The sequence below is a fragment of the Ranitomeya imitator genome, chromosome 1 (assembly GCF_032444005.1).
Source record: "Ranitomeya imitator isolate aRanImi1 chromosome 1, aRanImi1.pri, whole genome shotgun sequence".
In the NCBI taxonomy this organism is placed as follows: Eukaryota; Metazoa; Chordata; class Amphibia; order Anura; family Dendrobatidae; genus Ranitomeya; species Ranitomeya imitator.
In genome coordinates, this window is record NC_091282.1 from 304049643 (window position 1) to 304073705 (window position 24063).

General features: G+C 48.0%; 1 protein-coding gene across 3 annotated transcripts in view; it reads right to left on the reverse strand.

The window, feature by feature from the left end:
• The window catches only part of DEPDC5 (DEP domain containing 5, GATOR1 subcomplex subunit), a 217716-nt gene that overhangs the window by 93432 nt on the left and 100221 nt on the right, over positions 1 to 24063 (reverse strand). For all 3 annotated transcript variants that reach the window (XR_011319327.1, XM_069757652.1, XM_069757644.1), the window contains exons 16-18: positions 445 to 506; positions 289 to 362; positions 141 to 210 (exon numbers count right to left, since the gene is read on the reverse strand). Coding sequence is in view for 2 of the 3 variants with exons in the window: in XM_069757652.1 (XP_069613753.1) it covers positions 141 to 210; positions 289 to 362; positions 445 to 506 (206 nt within the window). In the remaining variant the exon portion in view is untranslated. The remainder of the gene's footprint in view (positions 1 to 140; positions 211 to 288; positions 363 to 444; positions 507 to 24063) is intronic.

Consider the following 24063-nt stretch of genomic DNA (forward strand, 5'->3'; position numbering starts at 1 on the left):
GAAAAACAAGCGTTTTATAAGAAATACAGAAGTGAAATCACAACCAAACATTAGTAACTGGAAAACATACACATTGTATAGGTCACAACAAATTATATATATCTATTCACATAGTGGGATATACAGTTCTTTTCTATTACCTTACGAGCAGCCAATTTGATGCGTGGGGTAAAGCTGTTATTCATGGGTTGACTCTGTGATGTATAGAAACTTATAGGGAGGGAAAATAAGGTCAGAAAATGTCCCAGTGCCAGATGATATTCCAATCTGAAAGAAAGTAACCTTTACCTGTGATTGATCCAGTGTGGGATGTTATAATCATCCACAAGGCGAGAATCACCAGAATTACTCTTATTGTGCAACTGTAAAACAAAGAACACATTATACATTCAGCTAAATCAGAAAGTCATTTTCTAAACCAGAACAATTATTCCAGAAAATTACCTTGAAGAGTGGTACAGCATGCAGGGGCTGTTCTCCCATACACACCAGGTCGACGCCAATCCCTATAAAAAAAAAAAATGAGATGAGTGATCTATGTAACTACAATAGAATTACTGTGCGTGAGCCTATGCTACATTGATGCTCATTTAGTCAATTTTCTGACAGTCTGCTATTCCTGAAGGTCACAGCTTAAGTCACAGAAATAAGACAGCATTAAGGTCCAAAAAAAAAAAATCTAAATTTACAAAAGGTTTAGAGTGTGTGGGTTATCTAAGTGAATCTAAGCTTGGATGATTTCCATTGGCTAACGTATTTCTAAGCCTTTTACCTACTACTTCACGCTTAGCTATACTCACTCCTGGCATTTTAACAATGTCCCTTCCACCTTTCTTATTTGATTCTTTTACCAAATTATTTTAAAATTTCTACTTCAAGTGCCTCAATTTTTTCACCATCACAATGTTTCATTTATTCCTTTATTAGCAATATTTGTTTCTAAGGATAAGTTCATACTGGGAGATTTTGCTGCATTTTTATTCTGCAGCAAAACCTGAGTGCTTGGCAGGACAGAAGCTGAGGCAAAAATGCAGGTTTTGCTGTGGTTTTGGTGTGTTTTTTCATGTATTTTTTTCTATTCAATGGGTGAAAAATGATGAAAAAACACTGAAAGAAGTGACATGCGCCGTGTCCAAAAAAACAAGCAAAGCACAAAAACAGGATTTTTGGTTGCTCACTATAAAATCTGTTTCTCTAAGCCAGGGGTCCCCAACTCCAGGCCTCGAGGGCCGCCAACAGTGCAGGTTTTCAGGATTTCTTTAGTATTGCATCGGTGGTAATGTGATCATCTGCACAGGTGATGATTTCAACCCCTGTGCAATACTAAGGAAATCCTGAAAACCTGCACTGTTGGCGGCCCTCGAGGCCTGGAGTTGGGGACCACTGCTCTAAGCCTTCATTGGGGGACACAGGAAACCATGGGTGTATGCTGCTGCCACTAGGAGGCTGACACTAAGCACAAAAAAAGTTAGCTCCTCCGCAGTGTACACTGCATCGACCAGCACTAGGTTAATCAGTTAGTGAAAAAGCAGTAGGAGAAGCAACATGTCAAAGAGAAAGAAACCCCACAACTCAAAGTGTAACAATATAACACAGTAATCAGAAACTGCTAAACATGGCAGGGTGCTGTGTCCCTTAATGAAGGCTCCAAGAAACAGATTTTACGTTGAGTAACCAAAAATCCTGTTTTCTCTATCGCTTCATTGGGTGACACAGGAAACCATGGGATGTCCCAAAGCAGTCCCTGCGAAAGGAACAGCAGAAACTCCATTCAGGTCGGAGAACTCACCACTGCTGACTGCAAGATCCTTCTACCTAGGCTGGTGTCCACCGAAGCGTAGGTATGGACCCTGTAAAATTTGGCGAACATGTGGATAGATGACCAGGTTGCCGCTTTGCAGAGTTGCAGGGCGGATGCCTTATGGTGAACTGCCCAGGAGATGCCCACTGCCTGGGTAGAGTGTGCCTTAATCCTAGGGGGAGGTGCTCTGTTCTTGACACAGTATGCCTCCAAGACCGCCATTGGGGATTCAGCGAGCAATCGTAGTCTTGGAGGCCAGATGGCCTCTACGCTCACTCTCGGGAATAACAAAGAGAGTCTGTCTTCCTAAAGGTGGCAGTCCTAGCCAGATAGACCCGCACTGCCCTGACCAGGTATAAGCTGTTCAGGGAACACTCCAGAGGATGAGTCAGAGCCGGGCAAAAGGAAGGGAAGACAATATCCTCATTTAAGTGAAATGCAGACATCACCTTGGGAAGGAAAGAAGGTAGAGGCCACAAAACCACCTTGTCCTGGTGGAGAACCAGGAAAGGGTAGCGATAGGAAAGAGCCAATTCTGAGAAGCGCCTAATGGAGGTGATGGCCACAAGAAACACCACCTTCCAAGACAGAATAGACAGCGAGACCTCTCGGAGTGGATCAAAGGGAGAACCCCTAAGGGCTTCAGGACTAGATTGAGGTCCCAGGTGTCCATGGGTGTTCGGTACGGGGGCGCAGCAAGCGCTACCTTCTGGAGAAAAGTTCTGACCTGAGAACGAGAGGATACATTTTTCTGAAAAAGAATAGAGAGCGTGGACACCTGGCCTTTTAGTGAACTAAGAGCAAGGCCCGCGTCAAATCCCGCCTGGAGCAACACCAGAATAGAAGGGAGAGCAATGGACATAGGCGGGATTTGGTTACACTCACAGCAGCCGAGATAGGCTTTCCAAGTCCGATAATAGACCCGGGACGATGACTGCTTCGTAGCTTGGATCATGGTCTGAATCATCCCACTTTGAAAAAGAGGATGCTCTTAGAATCACGGTTTCAACAGCTACGCCGTTAAATCGAGCGACCGAGCATTCTGGTGGCAGATTAGCCCTTGAAACAAAAGATACGGTCTAAAAATAGTCAAACCACACCCCACAATGTATCTATGTCCATATAGTCAAAAAGGTGCACGTCATAACCAGGGAGTACATCCCAGAACGTATTCCATAGAGCAGAGGTCCCCAACTCCAGTCCTCAAGGCCCACCAACAGGTCATGTTTTCAGGATTTCCTTTGCATTGCACAGGTGATGCAATTATTACCTGGGCAAGACTAAGGAAATCCTGAAAACATGACCTGTTGGTGGGCCTTGAGGACTGGAGTTGGGGACCTCTGCCATAGAGCATAAATCAAAAGACAGCCCCTTTCAAAGTGGTGACAAATAAATGTTACATTTTATTCTGCCTCCTGTAGCGACGTTTCAGTCAGAAGACCTTTTCAAGCACAGTATACAGCGTTCTAACCACCATTATATACACTAAGTACCACCCAACAATTAACACAACACCAATAGGGTAAACACACAATAATGAGAACAATCCCATCATAGCCAAAACATACATATACATATAAAAATAGTCCTACATGAGCATCAATTGCATCTAATTAGACATGAAACCGCTGGCTCTGATCACTAATAAATACACAATATCACTGAAAATTGCATAAGCACAGTCCCATAGGTAGAAGGTAAACGAACGCCCTCCCACCAATTAACACAAAGCATTCACTGACACCATGGTTACAGCCATTCCCCCCAGGCCTGTTCGAACAACCCCCAGTCCAAACATAGTTACACACAGTACGTCACATCCTGGTGCTCCACTGGTGTGCAGCACTGAGCATGCCCCCGATCTCCTCCAGCATCCACATGGATCGTACAATAAACAAAAGACGTCACATCTCGGCGCTCCCCGGTACGTAGTACTGCGCATGTCCACAATCTCTTGCAGCGTGCACATGGATCGCACAGTTTCATGTCACACCATTCCTTCTCATTGGGCATGTCTGGATATCCGGCCATAGATGCTCTCACATAATCATCTCCCTCTCCTTCCCGAGTGACGCTGTGGCTACGTAGGTTTAGGCATCATATAATGTCGCCGGATCAAATCATTTTTCATTATCACAGAAATCCTGATATCAAACTTCAGATATTCATATTATTACCAGATAGCGCAATTATGAGGAGAAATCCATGAAACCCCTTATAGGGCAAAACACAAAGATATAGGGATCACTGAGGGAATAAAAAAAGCTTTAAACAAGTCAAAATAAGGAGAATATAAATATACACTTCACCAATATCTCATAGGAATGGGGACTCTACAAAATACATAATAGTATATTGTTGCAGAATGTCCCACATGGACAAAATGAACGGCAAACAATTCAGGGGACAAAGGTCCTAGACACTACCCAAAAGGTTTTATACTAATTTAAGATCTATAAAAAAATTCGAACTCATAGAGCATTGCCAATATAAATATTGTCTCACAAACTTCATACATACGGTAATTGCTTTGCCAGGATAGATGTCCATGTAGGGCAAACAACACTATACATAATAATACAAACAAATAAGTACATAGAAAAACATCACGAGGGCATGTATCCATATCTGAATATATCCACAGGTGTAATTAAATATTCCCACAGGGAATAGTTCCCGAAGGGGGAAACATACAGACATATTCCCAGAGAACAAATGTAGAATATATATATACTTAAACCCCTCTAATTGGAATCACAATACGCCACTCCCACTACCCAGACTTAATGTCAATCAAAAAAATAAAGTTCATGTGAGGGACAAGGTAAGTACATAAATAGGTTAAAAACAAAATACTGACGAAGAACCATAATACATATATCAAGAACTCTTAAGACCCTATAGAAGACAACTTTGATTATATTCGATGTTCAAACCCTTTTGCTGAAGGGTATCCAGCTCAAAAATCCACCTCAATTCCTTTTTTTTTCAGAACGGTAATCCGATCTCCACCACGTCTCAGAGTAGGCACATCATTAATAACCCTATATCTCAATTGGTTAACGGAATGACCCATATCATGGAAGTGTCTCGGTACAGAAAGTTCCGTCAATCCAGTCCTGATCGTGCTCTTATGTTTACTGATTCTTGCTTTCACCTCCATAGTGGTCTCTCCCATATAGAAGAGACCACACGGGCAACTCAGGACATAAACCGCGTAGCTACTTGCACACATATACCGTTTCCGGATGTCCTATTTCTTTCCTGTTTGGGGATGACAGAAAGAGGCCCCTTTTATCATGTTATTACAACAGGCGCACCCAAGACAAGGAAAATTACCAAGGCTCGAGCGGCTCAAAGTGGTTTATAAATCATTTTTAGAACTGCCTATATTGCACACAATCAATTCATCCCTCAAATTCTTGCTCCTCCTGTATGAAAAAAGTGGTGACAATTGAAAATCCTCTACATTAGCATGACCCCTTCCAAGTAACGACCAATGTTTCCGTATGATCCCCGAAATCCTCCTGCTTATACCATTATATGTCGACACAAATGGTATCCTCTTCCTAGAGACAGTTATCACTCTGGGTGTCAACAAGTCATCCGTTTTTTGCCAAGCTTCTTAAAGCTAACAAGATTGGCTTTGGCATAACCCCTTAATAGAAATTTTTGGTACATCTCCTCCAGTCTCTCATCAAACAAATTCTCACAAGAGACAATTCTTCTCACTCTCAAGAGTTGACTCCATCATCTTTCTCGGATGTTCACTAGAGAAAAGTAACAGATTATTCCGATCTGTGATCTTAACTAGATCTGTATGTAGGGTCCCATCAACTTTGAAAACACAGGTATCCAAAAACTGTATTCTAACCTGTGAACACTCCATCGTGAACCAAAGCTCGGGGAAGATGTCATTCAAATATTGATGGAACAACCCAAACTCTTCCCTATCACCATCCCATATCAGGAAGAGGTCATTGATGTAACATCGCCAGCCCCTGACATGGCACCAAAACCGTGAACTGTACACATGCTCGCCCTCCAGGACAGCCATGTAGATGTTAGCATATGTGTGGGCCGCATTGGACCCCATGGCTGTCCCACGGCGCTGTAGGTAATAATCACCGAAGAGGAAAAAATTCCTCCTCAGGATGAACTCCAACAACGCCAGAGCAAACAGTGAACAGTACGGAGCTATATCCGAGACGGCGAGCTTCACACCGACTGCTGACAATCCCCTGGCACGTTCAATGGATGTATACAAAGATGTCCCATCAAAAGAAAACAACCATGTGGAGTCAACCACCTGCATACCCTCCAAAGATTTGATGAAATCACTCATATCCCTTACATATGAGGGAGCAGAAATCACAAATTTCCTCAAAAGTTGATCAAGGAAAATGGATATTTTATTACACAGAGAACCCCTCCCCGAGATGATAGGACGTCCAGGTTATTGTAGTCTGGAAGCGATTTTTCGTTGTAATAGGACTGAGAACGCAGACACTTGCCCCTTGAGCGAGCTTAGGGTGAGGCCTGTCTAAACCTGATTGGAGGAACTCCAGTATGGGCAGAATGGAAAACACCAGAGGAGAACGTCCATGGGCATTGCACCATGAGAAGAAAAAGCGCCAGGTGTGATAAATGCGCATACATGCGGGTTTTCTAGCACTAATCATGGTAGAAAACACCCCTGTAGAGAATCTGGCTTGGGCTAAAATCCAGGATTCAACGGCCACGCCGTCAAAGACAGGGCCCTGGAGTCCTGGTGGTAAATCGGGCCCTGAGAGAGAAGGTCTATGCGAACTGGTAGCCACCAGGGGACGTCGGCGACCATTTGGATGAGTTCCGCGTAGCATGTCGGCGCGGCCAGTCCGTCGCGACATGGATCACCGGTATCCCCTCCGCCCTGATCTTCTTGATAACCCTCGGGAGAAGGGAAAGAGGAAAGATGTAAGGAAGCCGGAACTGATGTCACGACAGAACCAAAGCATCTGCTCCGATAGCGCATGGATTGAGAGAGAGAGAGAGAGAGAGAGATCGAGCAATGAACTGGGGAACCTGGTTGTTTAGCCTTGAGATCCACATCCGGAGTTCCTCAGCGATGGCAAATCTGCTGGAAGACGTCTGGATGGAGAGACCAATCGCCCGAGGCGAGACCTTGGCGACTGAGGAAGTCCGCCGCCCAATTCTCCACACCTGATACGTGAATCGCCGAGATGAGCGAATGGTTGGTCTCGGCCCAACGTAGGATGTGACTAACTTCATGCATGGCCACCCTGCTGCGGGTTTCCCCTTGAGGGTTGATGTACGCCACCGCTGTGGCATTGTCGGATTGGATCCTGATGGGATGACCTGCGAGAAAGCGGTGAAAACTGTGTAAGGCAAGTCTAATAGCTTGAATTTCTAAGATATTGATTGGGAGACGCGACTCTCGTGTGGACCAACGACCCTGTGCCGTGTGGTGGTAGAAAACTGTGACCCAGCCCAAAAGGCTGGCATCGGTGGTGACCACTAACCAGCGCACCGGGAGAAAGAACTTCCTGTGGCTCTGAGAAGCTTTCAGCGTCCACCACCTGAGGGTCTGCCTGACCTGTGGAGACAAGTGGAAGCGGCAGTCGAGGGAGAATGGGCTCCTGTCCTAGGCCAACAGCAGCACCAGTTGCAAGGGACGGAGATGGAACTGCGTGAATGGAACGGCTTCCATCGCTGCAACCATTTTCCCGAGGTTGTGCATAGTGAAACAAATGGAGTGAGGGACTGGACGGGAAAGACTGCGCGCTCCCTGTTGTAAGGATAAGACCTTCTCTGAAGGGAGAATTACCAACCCGCGGGAAAAGTCCAGGATCATGCCCAAGAAGGAAATTTGCTGAGCCGATACTGGAGATGACTTCTCGAAGTTGATTTTTTAGCCCAGGTGAGAAAGAGTATCCACGGTGATACTTACAGACTCCTCGCAGGCTGAATGGGACGGATCCTTGATCAATAGGTCGTCCAGATATGGAAGAACTACCACCCCCCGAGCGTGAAGAATGGCCATGACAGCTGCCATTACCTTGGTGAAAACTCTGGGGGCAGTGGCGAGCCAAAGGGCAAGGACACAAACTGGAAGTGTTCATCCCGGAATGCGAAGCGTAGGAACTGCTGATGAGAGGGAAAAATCGGAATGTGAAGATAAGAATCCTTGATTTCTATGGATGCTAGGAACTCTCCTTTTTCCAGAGACGAGACAACAGAACGGAGCGAGTCCATCCCGAAGTGTCGAACCCTTATGAACTTGTTTAGCAGCTTTAGGTCCAGTATGGGCCGTAGAGTACCGTCCTTCTTTGGGACCACGAATAGGTTCGAGTAAAACCCCCTGAACCTTTGGTCTTGAGGGACCGGAATAATGACACCGTCCCGTTGAAGCGCCTGTATGGACTGAAGAAAACCTGATGCCCTTGATTTGGGTGGAGAGGACTGGAAGAAACGTGTGGGGGTAGAGAAGAAAACTCGATCTTGTATCCAGAGGACACGAGCTCTCGGACCTACTCGTCGTGAACGACCGAGAGCCAAGATGACGGAACGACAGTAAGCATCCGCCTACGGTGTCCGCCAGATATTTCGACGAGTTATTGCGCAGAAGGTCTAAGGGATCTGGATCCCTTAGAGCCAGATGGCCTCGGTCTGGGTTTCCAGGAATGGTTAGGTCTGTATGAGACCTGGGAGTTTCTGTCTCCCCGCGGAGTATGTCCCGAACCAGCAAAGGATGTGGAGGACCAACTAGATTTGTTACGAAAGGGCCTCAACCGAGACTGTTGTTGATTCCGAAAAGGCCGGGCAGGTCTTTGCTGAGGAAGAAATTTACTCTTCCCTCTGGCAGCATCAGAAATGATTTGGTCTAGTTTCTCGCCAAATAAATGACCAGCTTGGTGAGGTAAAGAAGTCAACGACTTTTAAAGAAGCAGAATCTGCTTGCCAATCTCGGTGCCACAGGGCCCTCCTGATGGAGACTGTGTTTGCGGCCGCTTGCACTGCGCAATTAGCCGCATCTATGGAAGAGTTAAATACGAAGTCCCCAGCCTGAGCTATCTGGTTAGCGACTCTGGCCGCTTCCGGGGGAAAACTACTGTCATGGACGGTAGAGGTTAACACCTCTGCCCAGGCGACCATTGCCTTAGCCACCCAGGCAGTGGCAAAAGATGGAAGGAGTGCTGCTCCTGAGGCCTCAAAGACCGAGCGAGCCAGGTAGTCAATTTGACGGTCAGTAGGGGTTTTGACTGATGAACCGTAGGACAAAGACAGGATTGTTTTGGATGCGAGCCGCAATACGGCAGGGTCCACAGAAGGAGAGTGCAGCAGCTCCTTCATTAGGTCCGTGGTGAAAGGATATTTGGATTCAGTAGCCTTGTGAGCCGTAAATCGCTAATCTGGGTGTTCCATGTGCTTTTGGACAATGTCCTTAAACTCAGGATGATTAGCAAATATCTTTTGGATGCGTTTAATCTTTTTAAAAGACACGGAGTCCTCGTCCACCATCAGCGTCTTGTTGACTGCCTCAATAAAGGGAGTTAAGCGTTTCCTGACCGATCGAGGAGTCTTGGGTTAAGGATTCCTCCGGCTCGTATTCTGAATCAAGTGCGCTGCGACCCTCGGGGGAAGGGGGGCGAGAGGTTGAGCTCACAGATGCGGAAGCTCAAGCGTGTACAGGGGGTGAGACATGGGTCCTTTTCCTGGAACCCCGAATTTCCCATGACCTAGTACACCCCCTGTGCACAGACGGCTCCGTACCGTCGCCAGATTCCACCATAGTCAACAGGGGGAGATTCTGACTTAGGGAGGATCCAAGGAGAGAGTCTAATGCCTTAGCCAGGGAATCCATAGATCGCGACAAAGAAGCAGCCCACTCAGGAGGGTTATGCTCGGTGGGGTCGGTGGAGACATTGGAGGTGGTGGCGGAAGGCGGCTACGCACAGGCCGGGTCACAGTTCGTGCACAAAGGTGTATTGTGAGCACGTGGCAAAGTAGAATTGCAAGTGGCATATGAAGTAAACACTTTTTTATTACTCCGTTTTGCCTCCTCAGATTGAGACAAAGTGTATGTCTATTCTCTCCAATAAACTGCAATAGCAGGGCCATGAGTGAAGAATGGGTTAAGCTTTCTTCTAGTGGATGAAGCAGCTAACCCAGTGAGGTCCTGTGTCTGTGTCCCCAGGGAAGAAACGGCTAGGCTCAGCACTTCTGTAAATGATGGGGAGCCCGCAGAAAGAAAATCGCCAAAAGAGGCTGTGATGTCCACCGCAGATGCTGGCAGGCAATATGAGTCCCCCGAGATTACCAGTGGTGCCTCTCGTTCAGGCCGAGAAGCGCCAGGAGCGTGGGCGGAACTCTGGCGGTGGGCGGCGCCAAGAAAATGGGCCTAGTCCGGCAGAAAGTCGGGGACTAAATTTCCTGGGCCCTGCCGGCGATGGGCGCCGGTTGAAAATAACGCAACGAGTTCAGCAAGCATGTGACGGTCAACAGCCGCTGACAGCAAGCCAACGGCTAGTCTCCCCAGGGACCGCAGCCTCCATAGCAGGGGGACGCGAAACGGCAGGAGCGCAGGGATGCACACTCATGGAGGCTGTGCCGCTACTCTGCGACCTGGATGTTGAGGGTAAGTGCTCAATCCATCCTCCCTGAGCGGGAGATGGAGAGTATCCTGCTCAATAGTGGGGCTATTGACACCATTGGTGGGCCTGCTGTGCTTTCTGCTTCCAAGACCGTGACGCCATTAGTAGTCCATCTCTGTCGAAGCCCCAAGAGGAACATGAAGGGGGGCCAACATGTGCTCGCCGTGATACAGGAATGGTGAGATCGGGACCGTGAAGGAACCGTCGCCCCGAGGAAGCTTTAGGCGTGCCATTTGTCGCAGGAGAGGAGAGAGGTATACTCTGCGATCTCACCTGTTGATGTTTCGGGGGAGAGCAGACTCTAAAAGGAATCTGCCCCCTTCACTCCGTAAGTAAAAAATAGAATAAAAGAGAAAAAGAAAATAAGGAGATTTTTGTGTACTCACCGTAAAATCTTTCTCTTAGCCTCTAATTGGGGGACACAGGACCATGGGTGTTATGCTGCGGTCCACTAGGAGGCGACACTATGCATAATCTGAAAAAGATTAACCGTGGCTCCTCCTCTGCAGTATACGATGATGATGATGATCTTTATTTTTATATAGCGCTAACATATTCCGCAGCGCTTTACAGTTTGTACACATTAACATCACTGTCCCTGATGGGGCTCACAATCTAAATTCCCTAACAGTATATCTTTGGAATGTGGGAGGAAACCGGAGTACCCGGAGGAAACCCACGCAAACACTGAGAGAACATACAAACTCTTTGCAGATGTTGTCCTTGGTGGGGTTTGAACCCACGACTCCAGCGCTGCAAGGCTGCTGTGCTAACCAATGCGCCGCCGTGCTGCCCAGTATACACCCCTGGACAGAGTCAGCTTTCTCCAGTTTTGTGCAAAAGCATTAGGAGGAACGTAACATGAATAACATTACCATGCCTATAAGAAGGCAACTATGTACGAGCTCAAGAAAACAATATGAGAACTCAACAGTAACAACGGCCCAGGAACGGCAACAGGGTGGGAGCTGTGTCCCCCAATTAGAGGCTAAAAGAGGGATTTTACAGTGAGTACACAAAAATCTCCTTTACTCTGTCACCTCATTGGGGGACACAGGACCATGGGACGTCCCAATGCAGTCCCTGGGTGGGAAGCAATGGACGAATATTGTGCAGACAGGCCCCTACACTTGGTGCACTTCCGCCTGCAGAACATATCTACCCAGGCTCGTGTCCGCTGAGGACTGGGTATGAACCCTGTAGTGTTTAGTAAACGTATGTAGGCTAGTCCAAGTGGCCGCCTTACACACTTGTTGTGCCGAAGCCTGGTGCCGAATGGCCCAGGAGGCCCCTACCGCCCGTGTAGTGTGTGCCGTGATACCGGCTGGAAGAGGAGAATTCTTAAGGCGGTAGGCCTCTTGTATGGTGGATTTAATCCACCTGGCAAGGGTAGCTTTGGAAGCTGGCAGACCCTTGTGGCCGCCTTCCAGAAGAAGGAAAAAAGAATCAGACCTCCGGAAGGACGCAGTCCTAGACACATATATACGCAATGCCCTAATGAGCTCAAGCGTATGCAGAGCCTTCTCCACTCTATGAACCGGGACCGGACAAAGGGATGGCAGTGAAATTTCCTCTGTGAGGTGAAAGTGGGACACAACCTTCAGAAGGAAGGATGGGACCGTACGGAGAACTACCTTGTCCTGGTGAAAAGCCAGGAAGGGCTGTCTGCAGGAGAGTGCTGTCAGTTTAGACACCCTGCGTAGCAAGGTGATTGCCACCAGGAAAACCACCTTCTGGGACAGAAGGCGGAGCGGGACCTCCTTAAGGGGTTCGAAGGGTGGTTCCTGCAATGCTGTCAGGACCAGGTTGAGGTCCCACGTTTCTAGTGGTCGTCTGTAGGGGGGAACCAATTGGGAAACCCCCGAAGAAAAGTCCTTACTTGCGGCTTGCTACGCTTGGTAGCAATGCGCCTTTGAAAATGCACTGAGAGGGCTGACACCTGGCTCTTAAGCAAGCCCAGGGACAGCTTGGCCTCCAGACCCGATTGGAGAAAACCAAGTACTTTGGGTAGGGAATAAGGGAGTCGGGTCTGGCCACAAGATTCGCACCAGGTAAAGAAAGCTTCCAGGTATGGTATGGAGGCTGGCTTCTGTGCCCTGATCATGGTTCCAATGACATCCGGCAAGAGCCCTGCCTGGGTTAGAACCCAGGTCTCAAGGGCCACACCGTCAAATTTAGAGCCCCTGAGTTCTGGTGGTAGAACGGGACTTGTGATAGAAGATCGGGGCGGTCGGGGAGACGCCAGGGGGCGTCTACTGTAAGTTGTACGATGTCGGCGTACCATGTACGTCTGGGCCAGTCCGGTGCGATTAGGATGGTTGGAACTCCCTCTTGCTTGATCTTCCTCACCACCCTGGATATCAGGGGAAGAGGTGGAAAAATGTACAGAAGCTGGAACAGAGTCCAGTCCTGAACCAGAGCGTCTGCTCTGAGCGACCGCGGATCGTGTGTTCTGGCCATGAAGTTGGAGACCTTGGCATTGAAGTGAGATGCCATTAGGTCCACATCCGGGGTCCCCCAGTGATGGCAGATCTGGCGAAAAATTTCGGGATGGAGAGACCACTCTCCCGAGTCTATTCCTTGTCGGCTGAGGAAGTCTGCTTCCAGTTGTCCACACCCGGAATGTGGACCGCCGAGAGAACTGACCCTGTGTCCTCTGCCCAGTGGAGGATATGTGACACTTGTCGCATCACCTGGGTACTGCGGGTCCCCCTTTGGTGATTCACATATGCCACAGCCGTGGCATTGTCCGACTGTATTCTGATGTGAGAGGCTGCCAGTTAGTGATGAAAAGCCCTCAATGCCAGGAGGATGGCACGAATTTCCAGGATGATGGGCATGGTCGCTTCCGCTGGGGACCACTTGCCCTGTGCCCTGTGGTGTAGGTGCACTGCACCCCAACCCGTCAGGCTCGCATCGGCGGTCAGAACCTTCCATTGACCTGTGAGAAAAGGATTTCCCCGTTGCTAGCGAGGTTGGCTTGAGCCACCAGTGCAGGGACCTCTTGGTTGACGACGTTAGCCGGAACTCCCTGTCGAGAGAGAAAGGGTTCTTGTCCCAGGACTTGAGGATGGCTAATTGGAGAGGCCTGAGGCAAAACTGGGCAAATGGGACGACTTCTATTGCTGCCCCCATCCTGCCGAGGACTTTCATGGCAAACCGGAGAGATCAAGGGGGTTTGCGGAGGAGGGTGCGAACTCCTAGGTGGAGAGCCAGTGCCTTGTCCTTGGAAAGGAGCACTAGACCCCTGGAGGTGTTGAATAGCATTCCCAGGAAGGTCAGAGACTGACTCGGGGTTGGTGATGACTTTTGTAAGTTGACTAACCAGCCCATGCAAATCAGAGTGTCGATTGTGATTGAGACGCTGAGCTTGCAGTCCTTGAAGGTGGGAGCCTTGATGAGTAGATCGTCCAAGTATGGAACGACTACTATGCCTCTGGAATGCAGGATATCCATGGTGGCTGCCATGATTTGGTAAACACTCTGGGAACCGTGGCGAGTCCGTACGGGAGAGCCACGAACTGGTAGTGGTCCTGGTCGATTGCGAACCTGAGAAATCTCTGATGGGCAGGTGCAATCGGTATATGCAGGTATGCGTCTTGTATGAATATAAAGGCGATATATTCTCCCTTCTCCATGGACGCAATGATGGACTGAAGGGACTCTATGCGGAAGTGACGGACCCGTACATATTTGTGGAGTTGTTTTAGGTCCAGTATGGGCCGTGCGGTGCCTCCTTTCTTGGGGACTACGAATAGATTGGAGTAGAACCCTCGGAAGCGCTCGGCTGTGGAGACCGGTACTATGACTCCTGCTTGAAAAAGTGAGGAGACCGCTTGTCGGAAGGCACGAGCCTTGGCTGGTGGTTTTGGGGGGACAGAGGAAGAATCGGTTCGGTGGGTTGGAGGTGAACTCTATCTTGTATCCGGAAGACACCAATTCCCTGACCCACCTGTCTTCTGTAATAGGCAGCCAGACTTGATGAAAGAGCAAAAGTCGGCCGCCTACGGGTGTGGTGTCTTCCGGAGTCCGTGAGTCATGATGAGAAATTCTGAGATTTTTCTCCTCTGGGCTTTGACTGGGCTGCTTTTGACTGCCAGGTCTTGTCCGACCTTTACGTCGACCGTGAGTTGTCCCTGCGTGGGGAACGGTTACGATTTTGTGCTGGACGCGAGACAGACCAGCCCAAAGAATTCCGAAAGGATCGGAATCGAGTTTGGTTACGCTTCTTTTAAGTTCGTTTACATTTCAGTTGGGGAAGAGAGGTACTCTTACCCCCGGTGGCGTTGGATATCATCGTGTCCAACTGTTTACCGAAAAGTCACCCACTGAGGTAGGGGAGATGCGTGAGGGACTTCTTTGAGGCTGCGTCCACTTTCCATTCCGGCAGCCAGACGATACGCCGAATCGTGATGGTGTTTGATGCTTTCCCCGCTACACCCCTTGCTGAATCCAGAGCTGCATGAAGCATGTAATCTGTATTTGAACCGCTTGTTCCGACAGCGCAGGAGCGGATGCTTGGAGGCCAGCTTGCAAAGTTTTGGCCAAGGCCAGAATGGCCTTGGCAGCCCAAACTGAAGCGAACGCAGGAGCCAGGGATGCCCCTGCAGCCTTGAAAATTGAACGAGCCATGCATTCTACCTGCCGGTCTGCTGCATCCCTGAGGGTTGAGCTATCTGGCAGTGAAAGGAGGGTCTGTGCTGCTAGTCTAGAGACTGGGGAGTCCACTTCGGGTGGGTCTGTCCATTCCTTGGTATCCTTCCGCGGGAAGGGGTACCTCGCTCTAGATATTTGCGATTAGCAAATTTTTTCTCAGGCTGCTTTTTAACCCGTTAAGGCAACGTTCACATTAGCGTTTCCCGACGCTGCGTTGGGAAACGCTGCGGCAACGCATGCGTCATGCGCCCCTATATTTAACATGGGGGGCGCATGGACATGCGTTTTGCTGCGTTGTGCGACGCATGCTTTTTTTTTGCCGCAAGCGTTGGGCGCAATAAATGCAACAAGTTGCATTTTTCTTGCGTCCAAATTTCGGCAAAAAAGGACGCATGAGTCGCAAAACGCAGCGTTTTTGCGTGCGTTTTTAATTGCGTTGTGCGTTGCGTCGCCGACGCAGCGGCGCACAACGCAAATCTGAACGTAGCCTTACCCCCAAGGGTGGTTTGCACGTTAATGACCAGGCCAATTTTTACAATTCTGACCACTGTCCCTTTATGAGGTTATAACTCTGGAACGCTTCAACGGATCCCAGTGATTCTGACACTGTTTTCTCGTGACATATTGTACTTCATGATAGTGGTAAAATTTATTTGATATTACCTGCGTTTATTTGTGAAAAAAAACGGAAATTTGGCGAAAATTTAGAAAATTTCGCAATTTTCCAACTTTGAATTTTTATGCAATTAAATCACAGAGATATGTCACACAAAATACTTAATATGTAACATTTCCCACATGTCTACTTTACATCAGCACAATTTTGGAACCAAATTTTTTTTTGTTAGGGAGTTATAAGGGTTAAAAGTTGACCAGCAATTTCTCATTTTTACAACACCATTTGTTTTTAGGGACCACATCTCATTTGAAGTAATTTTTAGGTGTCTATATGATAGAAAATACGCAAGTGTGACACCATTCTAAAAACTGTACCCCTCAAGGTGCTCAAAACCACATTCAAGAAGTTTATTAACCCTTCAGGTGTTTCACAGGAATATTTGGAATGTTTAAATAAAAATGAACATTTAACTTTTTTTCACAAAAAATTTACTTCAGCTCCAATATGTTTTATTTTACCAAGGATAACAGGAGAAAATGGACCCCAAAAGTTGTACAATTTGTCCTGAGTACGCTGATACCCCATATGTGGGGGTAAACCACTGTTTGGGCGCATGGGAGAGCTCGGAAGGGAAGGAGCGCCGTTTGACTTTTCAATGCAAAATTGACAGGAATTGAGATGGGACTCCATGTTGCATTTGGAGAGCCACTGATGTGCCTAAACATTGAAACCCCCCACAAGTGACACCATTTTGGAAAGTAGACCCCTAAGGAACTTATCTAGAGGTGTGGTGAGCACTTTGACCCACCAAGGGCTCTGTAAAAATAAAACAAAATTTTTTTCCCACAAAAATTATTTTTTTAGCCCCCAGTTTTGTAGTTTCCCGAGGGTAACAGGAGAAATTGGACCCCAAAAGTTGTTGTCCAATTTGTCCTGAGTACGCTGATACCCCATATGTTGGGGTAAACCCCTGTTTGGGGACACGGAAGAGCTCGGAAGGGAAGGAGCGCTGTTTTACTTTTTCAACGCAGAGTTGGCTGGAATTGAGATTGGACGCCATGTCCCATGACGACATTGGAGCCCCTGATGTGCCTAAACAGTGGAAACCCCCCAATTATAACTGAAACCCTAATCCAAACACACCCCTAACCCTAATCCCAACCGTAAATGTAATCGAAACCCTAACTTTAGCCCCAACCCTAACTGTAGCCTTAACCCTAACCCGAAAATGGAAATAAATACATTTTTTTAATTTTTAAATTTTTCCCTAACTAAGGGGGGTGATGAAGGGGGGTTTGATTTACTTTTATGGCGGGTTTTTTAGCGGATTTTTATGATTGGCAGCCATCACACACTAAAAGACGCTTTTTATTGCAAAAAATATTTTTTGCATTACCACATTTTGAGAGCTATAATTTTTCCATATTCCACAGAGTCATGTGAGGTCTTGTTTTTTGCGGGACGAGTTGACGTTTTTATTGGTAACATTTTCGGGCACGTGACATTTTTTGATCGCTTTTTATTCCGATTTTTGTGAGGCAGAATGACCAAAAACCAGCTATTCATGAATTTCTTTTGGGGGAGGCGTTTATACCGTTCCGCGTTTGGTAAAATTGATAAAGTAGTTTTATTCTTCGGGTCAGTACGATTACAGCGATACCTCAATTATATCATTTTTTTATGTTTTGGCGCTTTTATACGACACAAACTATTTTATAGAAAAAATAATTATTTTTGCATCGCTTTATTCTGAGGACTATAACTTTTTTATTTTTTCGCTGATGATGCTGTATGGCGGCTCGTTTTTTGCGGGATAAGATGACGTTTTAGCGGTACCATGGTTATTTATATCCGTCTTTTTGATCTTAAATCCGAGCCTGCAAGGAGGAGGAGAAGGTAAGAGACCCTCGCAGCAACACGATCACATCGCGTTGCTGTGGTTCTCAGGGAAGCCCGCAGGGAGCCCCCTCCCTGCGCGATGCTTCCCTATACCGCCGGCACACCGCGATCATGTTTGATCGCGGTGTGCCGGGGGTTAATGTGTCGGGGGCGGTCCGTGACCGCTCCTGGCACATAGTGCCGGATGTCAGCTGCGATAGGCAGCTGACACCCGGCCGCGATCGGCCACGCTCCCCCCGTGAGCACGGCCGATCGCGCTGGACGTACTATTCCGTCCTTGGGAATTAGGACTCACCCCACATGGACGGAATAGTACGTCCAATGTCAGAAAGGGGTTAAGGATCGCCTTAAACTCTGGGTTGTTAGAGAAAACATTAGGCGGCTTCAGAGGTCCTTCAAAGGAAATTTTGTGTTCTGGGGCCTCTGGTGGCAGATCAGAAATGTCCAGCACCCGATGGATGGAAGAGATTAAGTCCTCAACTAGCACTGTATTGCTAGGAGGGATTGGGATCAGGGACCCCTCCGTTTCCTTGTCCGAGTCACAGATGCCTTCTGAATCCTGTGTATCACTGAGGCGTCCCCTGCTGGGTGAGCTGGGGCGGAGGCCTTCTCTGGTCGGGGATTGCGGAGATCTGCATTGTCTGCCCCTGGAAGGGGACGGTCTAAATGACCTGGGACTACGGTGTTTCTCCCTAGAAGGGGATGACTGTGTGCTATGGGATGACGCAGATGAATGTGACCTATGGGTCCGCTTGCGTCCTGACCTAGACGTGGATGCGCCAGGGTCGTCCTGTCCCTGAGTCAAGCTCTCTCTTTGCTGAGTAACGGTCAAAGCCGAGGCATGACTCTGCAGAGCCTGAAGCAATGTGGAGGTTAGGTTATCTATAGACTGCGTCATAGACTGCGAGATCTGAGTGACCCATTCCGGCGTGGAATTAGAGACTGAAGCATTGGCAGGGGCCTCTTGGGGCTCTGACACAGTAGTCGGAGTGCAGTCCTGGCAGTGCGGGTACGTGCTGCCACTGGGGAGAGCGGTCCCGCAGGCTGTGCAGAAAGCATAATAGCAGTCCTGTCTGGTTCTCTTGGACCTTGAGCCCGGCATAGTGCACAGAGTGCAGAAGGGCTGGCTATGCAGAGGACCTTACAGGGGTAGCTATGCAGAGGAACCTATAGGGTAGCCTTATAGGGAATATGGATTCACAGCCGAGTAAAACAATCCAGCTGTGATCTTACCCCACCAGTTTGCCCCTAGGTCCAGCGCCGAAGATCCACAGTCCTGTGCCCCCTGAAGACTGGCTGGCCTGGTCTTGCTGACTGGGAGATGCAGGGTTAATCCTTCCTGCAGTAGAAATGGCCGCCAAGATGAAGAGGAAGGGGGAGAAGGGGGTGGAGATCTGAGAAAAAAAAGGCGGCAAAGCTGTGTAAAAACACGCCCTTTCTGTCTCGATCCGCCCCCTCCATGACACTGTAGAGTGTCATATTTGTCATCCGGGGGGATGGGCCGGGGGGCGGAGAGGAGGCGACGGCTTCAGCTAGGCCGAAGCCGCGGCCTAAATTAGATGCCTGGTGCCCAGAAAAGGCTCCAGGCCGGCGCAGAAGTCTGGAAGGGGGTCGGATCTGAACCGGACCCCCCCGGATTTAAAAGCAGGATAGCGGTGGGGCTATAAGCGGAAGGGGGGCCCTGTAAGGGGTCCCCCTGAGGCAGTATAGACCTGGTGCTGCCGCAGAGACAGGGGCGCAGGGAGCCCTGTGTCTCTATTGTGCCATGCCTGCCTGCACTCCCCCCGGCCCCGACAGGAGCCCGCAGCTGGGCTGGGGTCCCTGGATGCAGGCGCAGTGTGCTGGCCCACTGCTGGGAGCTGCAGAGTGCTGCCTGTACAGGCCCTACCTGAAGCGTCTCAACCTAATGCCCCCAGAGGGGGATTAGGGAGGGTGCTGATGTACCTTCAGGGTTCTTTATCCTCACCTCAACCCAGAAACCAAAAGGAATTGGGGAAGGAGGGGGGGGGGGTCTCGACTTTGAACCAGCACCCAAGGCACTGGGGAAGGAGCGACATGGGGGAAAAAAACATCTTGACTTCAACCGGGCACCCCATAAAAGGGAGCCGAGGAAGGAGCCATGCCGGGAGTCTCACAGGAGACCCACTTTTCTTCATCTGTAATCCGTCGGAAAAAAACGAAATAAAAAAAAAAGGTGTGCCTCCTATGCGACACTAAGCAAAAACTGGAGAAGGCTGACGCCGTCCAGAGGTGTATACTGCAGAGGAGGAGCCACGGTTAATCTTTTTCAGATTATGCATAGTGTTGCCTCCTAGTGGACAACAGCATAACACCCATGGTCCTGTGTCCCCGAATGAGGCGACAGAGTAAAAAAAGCGTTGGGGTCTGAAACAGACCCAAGTGCCTCCTGCAGACACTAAGCAAGAACTGGGTTCATTACTGGCCAGAGAGGGGGGTGTATACTGCAGTGGAGGAGTTGTTTTTTTTTACGTGTTTACTTAGTGCCCTCCTAGTGGCAAGCAGCATAACACTCACGGTCCTGTGTCCCCCAATGAGGCATAGGAGAAATCACTCTTGTCGTAGAGACCTAATGCACTAAGAGAGATCATCCTGTGGGTTCAAGCTCACAGTTTTATCTTTACCTGAAAAAAAAATGTAAGTCGCAATCGTCTAAACAAGGAAAACAGATCTTTATCAAGGTCAAACCAATTAACGTTACTAGTGGGGCAAAAGGATAACCCTTTAGACAACACTCGTACTTGAACATCCGAAAGAGACAGAGAGGAGAAATTAAGCACTAGAGATGGTACCGCCTTCACTTCTTCACCATGGACCTCGTCACCAGGCCCTGGTTCCCTTTTTCTATGTTTCCTGCCACCCCTGTGGCCCTTCCGTCTCCGCGGGGTACAGCTCCCTGATCCTTGGCTTAAAAACCGGAGGCACCAGCATTAATCATGCCACCATCAGTGGAATCTGATTCACCACCCGTAAAGCCAAATGTAGACTGCGCCATCGTATGTTTTTGAGGTTTCTTTGGACTACTGGGTTTACCTCTAGGACGACCAAACCCCGCCATAGACTTATTGGACATGGCCATGGAGTTCTTAAACTGCCAATCATAAATTCTGCCATTATTAGAATCATCCAGGTCCCTGAACCACTTGGACTTTTTAGTGTCCTCAAGTTCAGTCTTATATTTACGGAGATTATCCTCAATCTTAAGAGCAAGCGTGCCAAATTCTTCTTCTGAGGCAACGGATGTGAGTAAACCTTTCGTCTCACTTTGCTTAATTTTCAGAGTTTCCATTTCTTTCTTCAGAAACTCTATATTCAATAACATGATGTCAAAAGCATATTTATTTCCAATAGCCTCAAATTTAGCACAGAACTGAGTGTTATTCGGCAGAAGTGTAGGTCGCAGATTCGGCCTCAGACCACGTGGGATCCTTTTAGCCTTAAAATACTCCACCAATGTCCCAACATGTAATTCCAGTGAAATTCCAGTGGCATCTTCATCGATATAATATAAACAGGCAGATACTGGTTCACCAATATCCATACCAGTAGACGTATCCATACAGTTAAGTCCATATACCGTATATACTCGAGTATAAGCCGAGATTTTCAGCCCAAATTTTTGAGCTGAAAGTGCCCCTCTTGGCTTATACTCGAGTCACGGTCGGCGGTGGGGTCGGCGGGTGAGGGGGAGAGAGGGCTGAGGCATCCTCACCTAGTATCCCCTGTTCAGCGGTCACGTGGGACCGCTCATTAGAGAAATGAATATGGACTCCACTCCCATAGGGGTGGAGCCGCATATTCATTTCTCTAATCAGCGGTAACGGTGACCGCTGATGGAGGAAGAGGCTGCGGCACCCGGAGACCAGCTGTCCGGGGGAAGGAGCGGGACGCCGGGAGCAGGTATCGCATATTCACCTATCCCCGTTCCACACGCCGGGCACCGCTCCATCTTCCCGGCGTCTCTCCGCTCTGACTGTGCAGGTTAGAGGGCGCGATGACGCATATAGTGTGCGCGCCGCCCTCTGCCTGATCAGTCAGTGCAGAGAGACGCCGGGATGAGACGCCGGGAGCTGCAAGCAAGAGAGGTGAGTATGTCATTTTTTTTTATTGCAGCAGCCGCAGGCAGCATTATATATACCGGTAGCACAGCTTTATAAGGAGCAACTATGGGGCACAAATGAACGGTGCAGAGCACTATATGGCACAGCTTTATAAGGAGCATCTATGGGGCACAAATGAACGGTGCAGAGCACTTTATGGCAGAATTTTATAAGGAGCATCTATGGGACAATAATGAACGGTGCAGAGCATATATGTGGCACAGCTTTATATGGAGCTTCTATGGGGCAATAATGAAAAATATGGAGCATTATATGTGGCACAGCTTTATACAGAGCATCTATGGGGCAATAATAAACGGTATGCAGCATTATATGTGGCACAGCTTTATATGGAACATCTTATGGGGCAATAATGAACGGTATGGAGCATCTATTTTTATTTTTGAAATTCACCGGTAGCTGCTGCATTTCCTACCCTAGGCTTATACTCGAGTCAATAAGTTTTCCCAGTTTTCTGTGGCAAAAGTAGGGGGGTCGGCTTATATTCGAGTATATACGGTATATTTGGACAGGGACAACATGTTTCTAATTTTGGTTATAGACATTACCACAATGAATTTTAAACAAAACAATTCAGATGCAGTTGAAGTTCAGACTTTCAGCTTTCATTTGAGGTATCCACATTAAAATTGGAGTAAGGGTTTAGGAGTTTCAGCTCCTTAACATGTGCCACCCTGCTTTTAAAGGGACAAAAAAAGTAATTGGACAGATTAAATAATTTTAAATAAAATGTTCATTTCTAGTACTTGGTTAAAAACCCTTTGTTGGCAATGACTCCCTGAAGTCTTGAACTCATGTACATCATCAGACGCTGTCTGTGTTTCCTCCTTTTTGATGATCTGCCAGGCCTTCACTGCGGTGGTTTTCAGTTGCTGTTTGTTTGTGGGCCTTTCTGTCTGAAGTTTAGTCTTTAACAAGTGAAATGCATGCTCAATTGGGTTGAGATCAGGTGACTGACTTGGCCATTCAAGAATATTCCACTTCTTTGCTTTAATAAACTCCTGGGTTGCTTTGGCTTTATGCTTTGGGTCATTGTCCATCTGTAGTATGAAACGACGACCAATCAGTTTGGCTGCATTTGGATGAATCTGAGCACACAGTATGGCTCTGAATACCTCAGAATTCATTCGGCTGCTTCTGTCCTGTGTCACATCATCAATAAATACTAGTGAACAAGTGCCACTAGCAGCCATGCATGCCTAAGGCTACGTTCACATTGGCGTTCCGCCAATGTGCGTCGCTGTTGCGCCGGCGACGCAGCGGCGATGCGCCCCTATGTTTAACATAGGGGACGCGTGCGTCGTTTTGGTGGCGTTTTTCGCCACGTGCGTCGTTTCCGACGCTAGCGTCGGACGCAAGAAAACGCTACATGTAGCATTTTCTGTGCGTCCGATTTTCGTCGGAAAACGACGCACGCGTCGCAACGCTAATGTGAACGTAGCCTAAGCCATCACACTGCCTCCGCCGTGTTTTACAGATGATGTTGCATGCTTTGGATCATGAGCTGTACCACGCCTTCGCCATACGTTTCTCTTTCCATCATTCTGGTAGAGGTTGATCTTGGTTTCATCTGTCAAAAGAATGTTCTTCCAGAACTGTGCTGGCTTTTTTAGATTTTTTTTAGCAAAGTCCAGTCTAGCCTTGTTTATTCTTGATGCTTATGAGTGGCTTGCACCGTGCAGTGAACCCTCTGTATTTACTTTCATGCAGTCTTCTCTTTATGGTAGATTTGGATATTGATACGCCGACCTCCTGGAGAGTGTTGTTCACTTGGTTGGCTGTTGTGAAGGAGTTTCTCTTCACCATGAAGATTATTCTCCGATCATCCACCACTGTTGTCTTCCGTGGGCGCCCAGGTCTGTTTGCATTGATGAGTTCACCAGTGCTTTCTTTCTTTCTCAGGATGTACCAAACTGTAGATTTTGCCACTCCTAATATTGTAGCAATTTCTCGGATGGGTTTTTTCTGTTTTCGCAGCTTAAAGGGAAGGTGCCACCAGTTTTCTTGTATTTTGTTTTTTTGTGAAATTAAGCTTAAAATAGTAATTAAAATGTATTAATGCAATGTTTGCACTGTTTGCAAACATTTCTATATGAAAAATATTATATATTTTTCTACAAATATACATATTTACCACTAGGGGGAGCATTTTCCGTTTTAGACCTCAAGCAGCTATAGTAAGATTTAGCAGCTCTGCCCCAGGGATATTAGACCACCCAAAAGGGGAGGGAAATGGTGATGTCAGCAGTTACTGCCCCAACAGTAAGAATGAAGAGCAGTATCACAGGGCAGCAC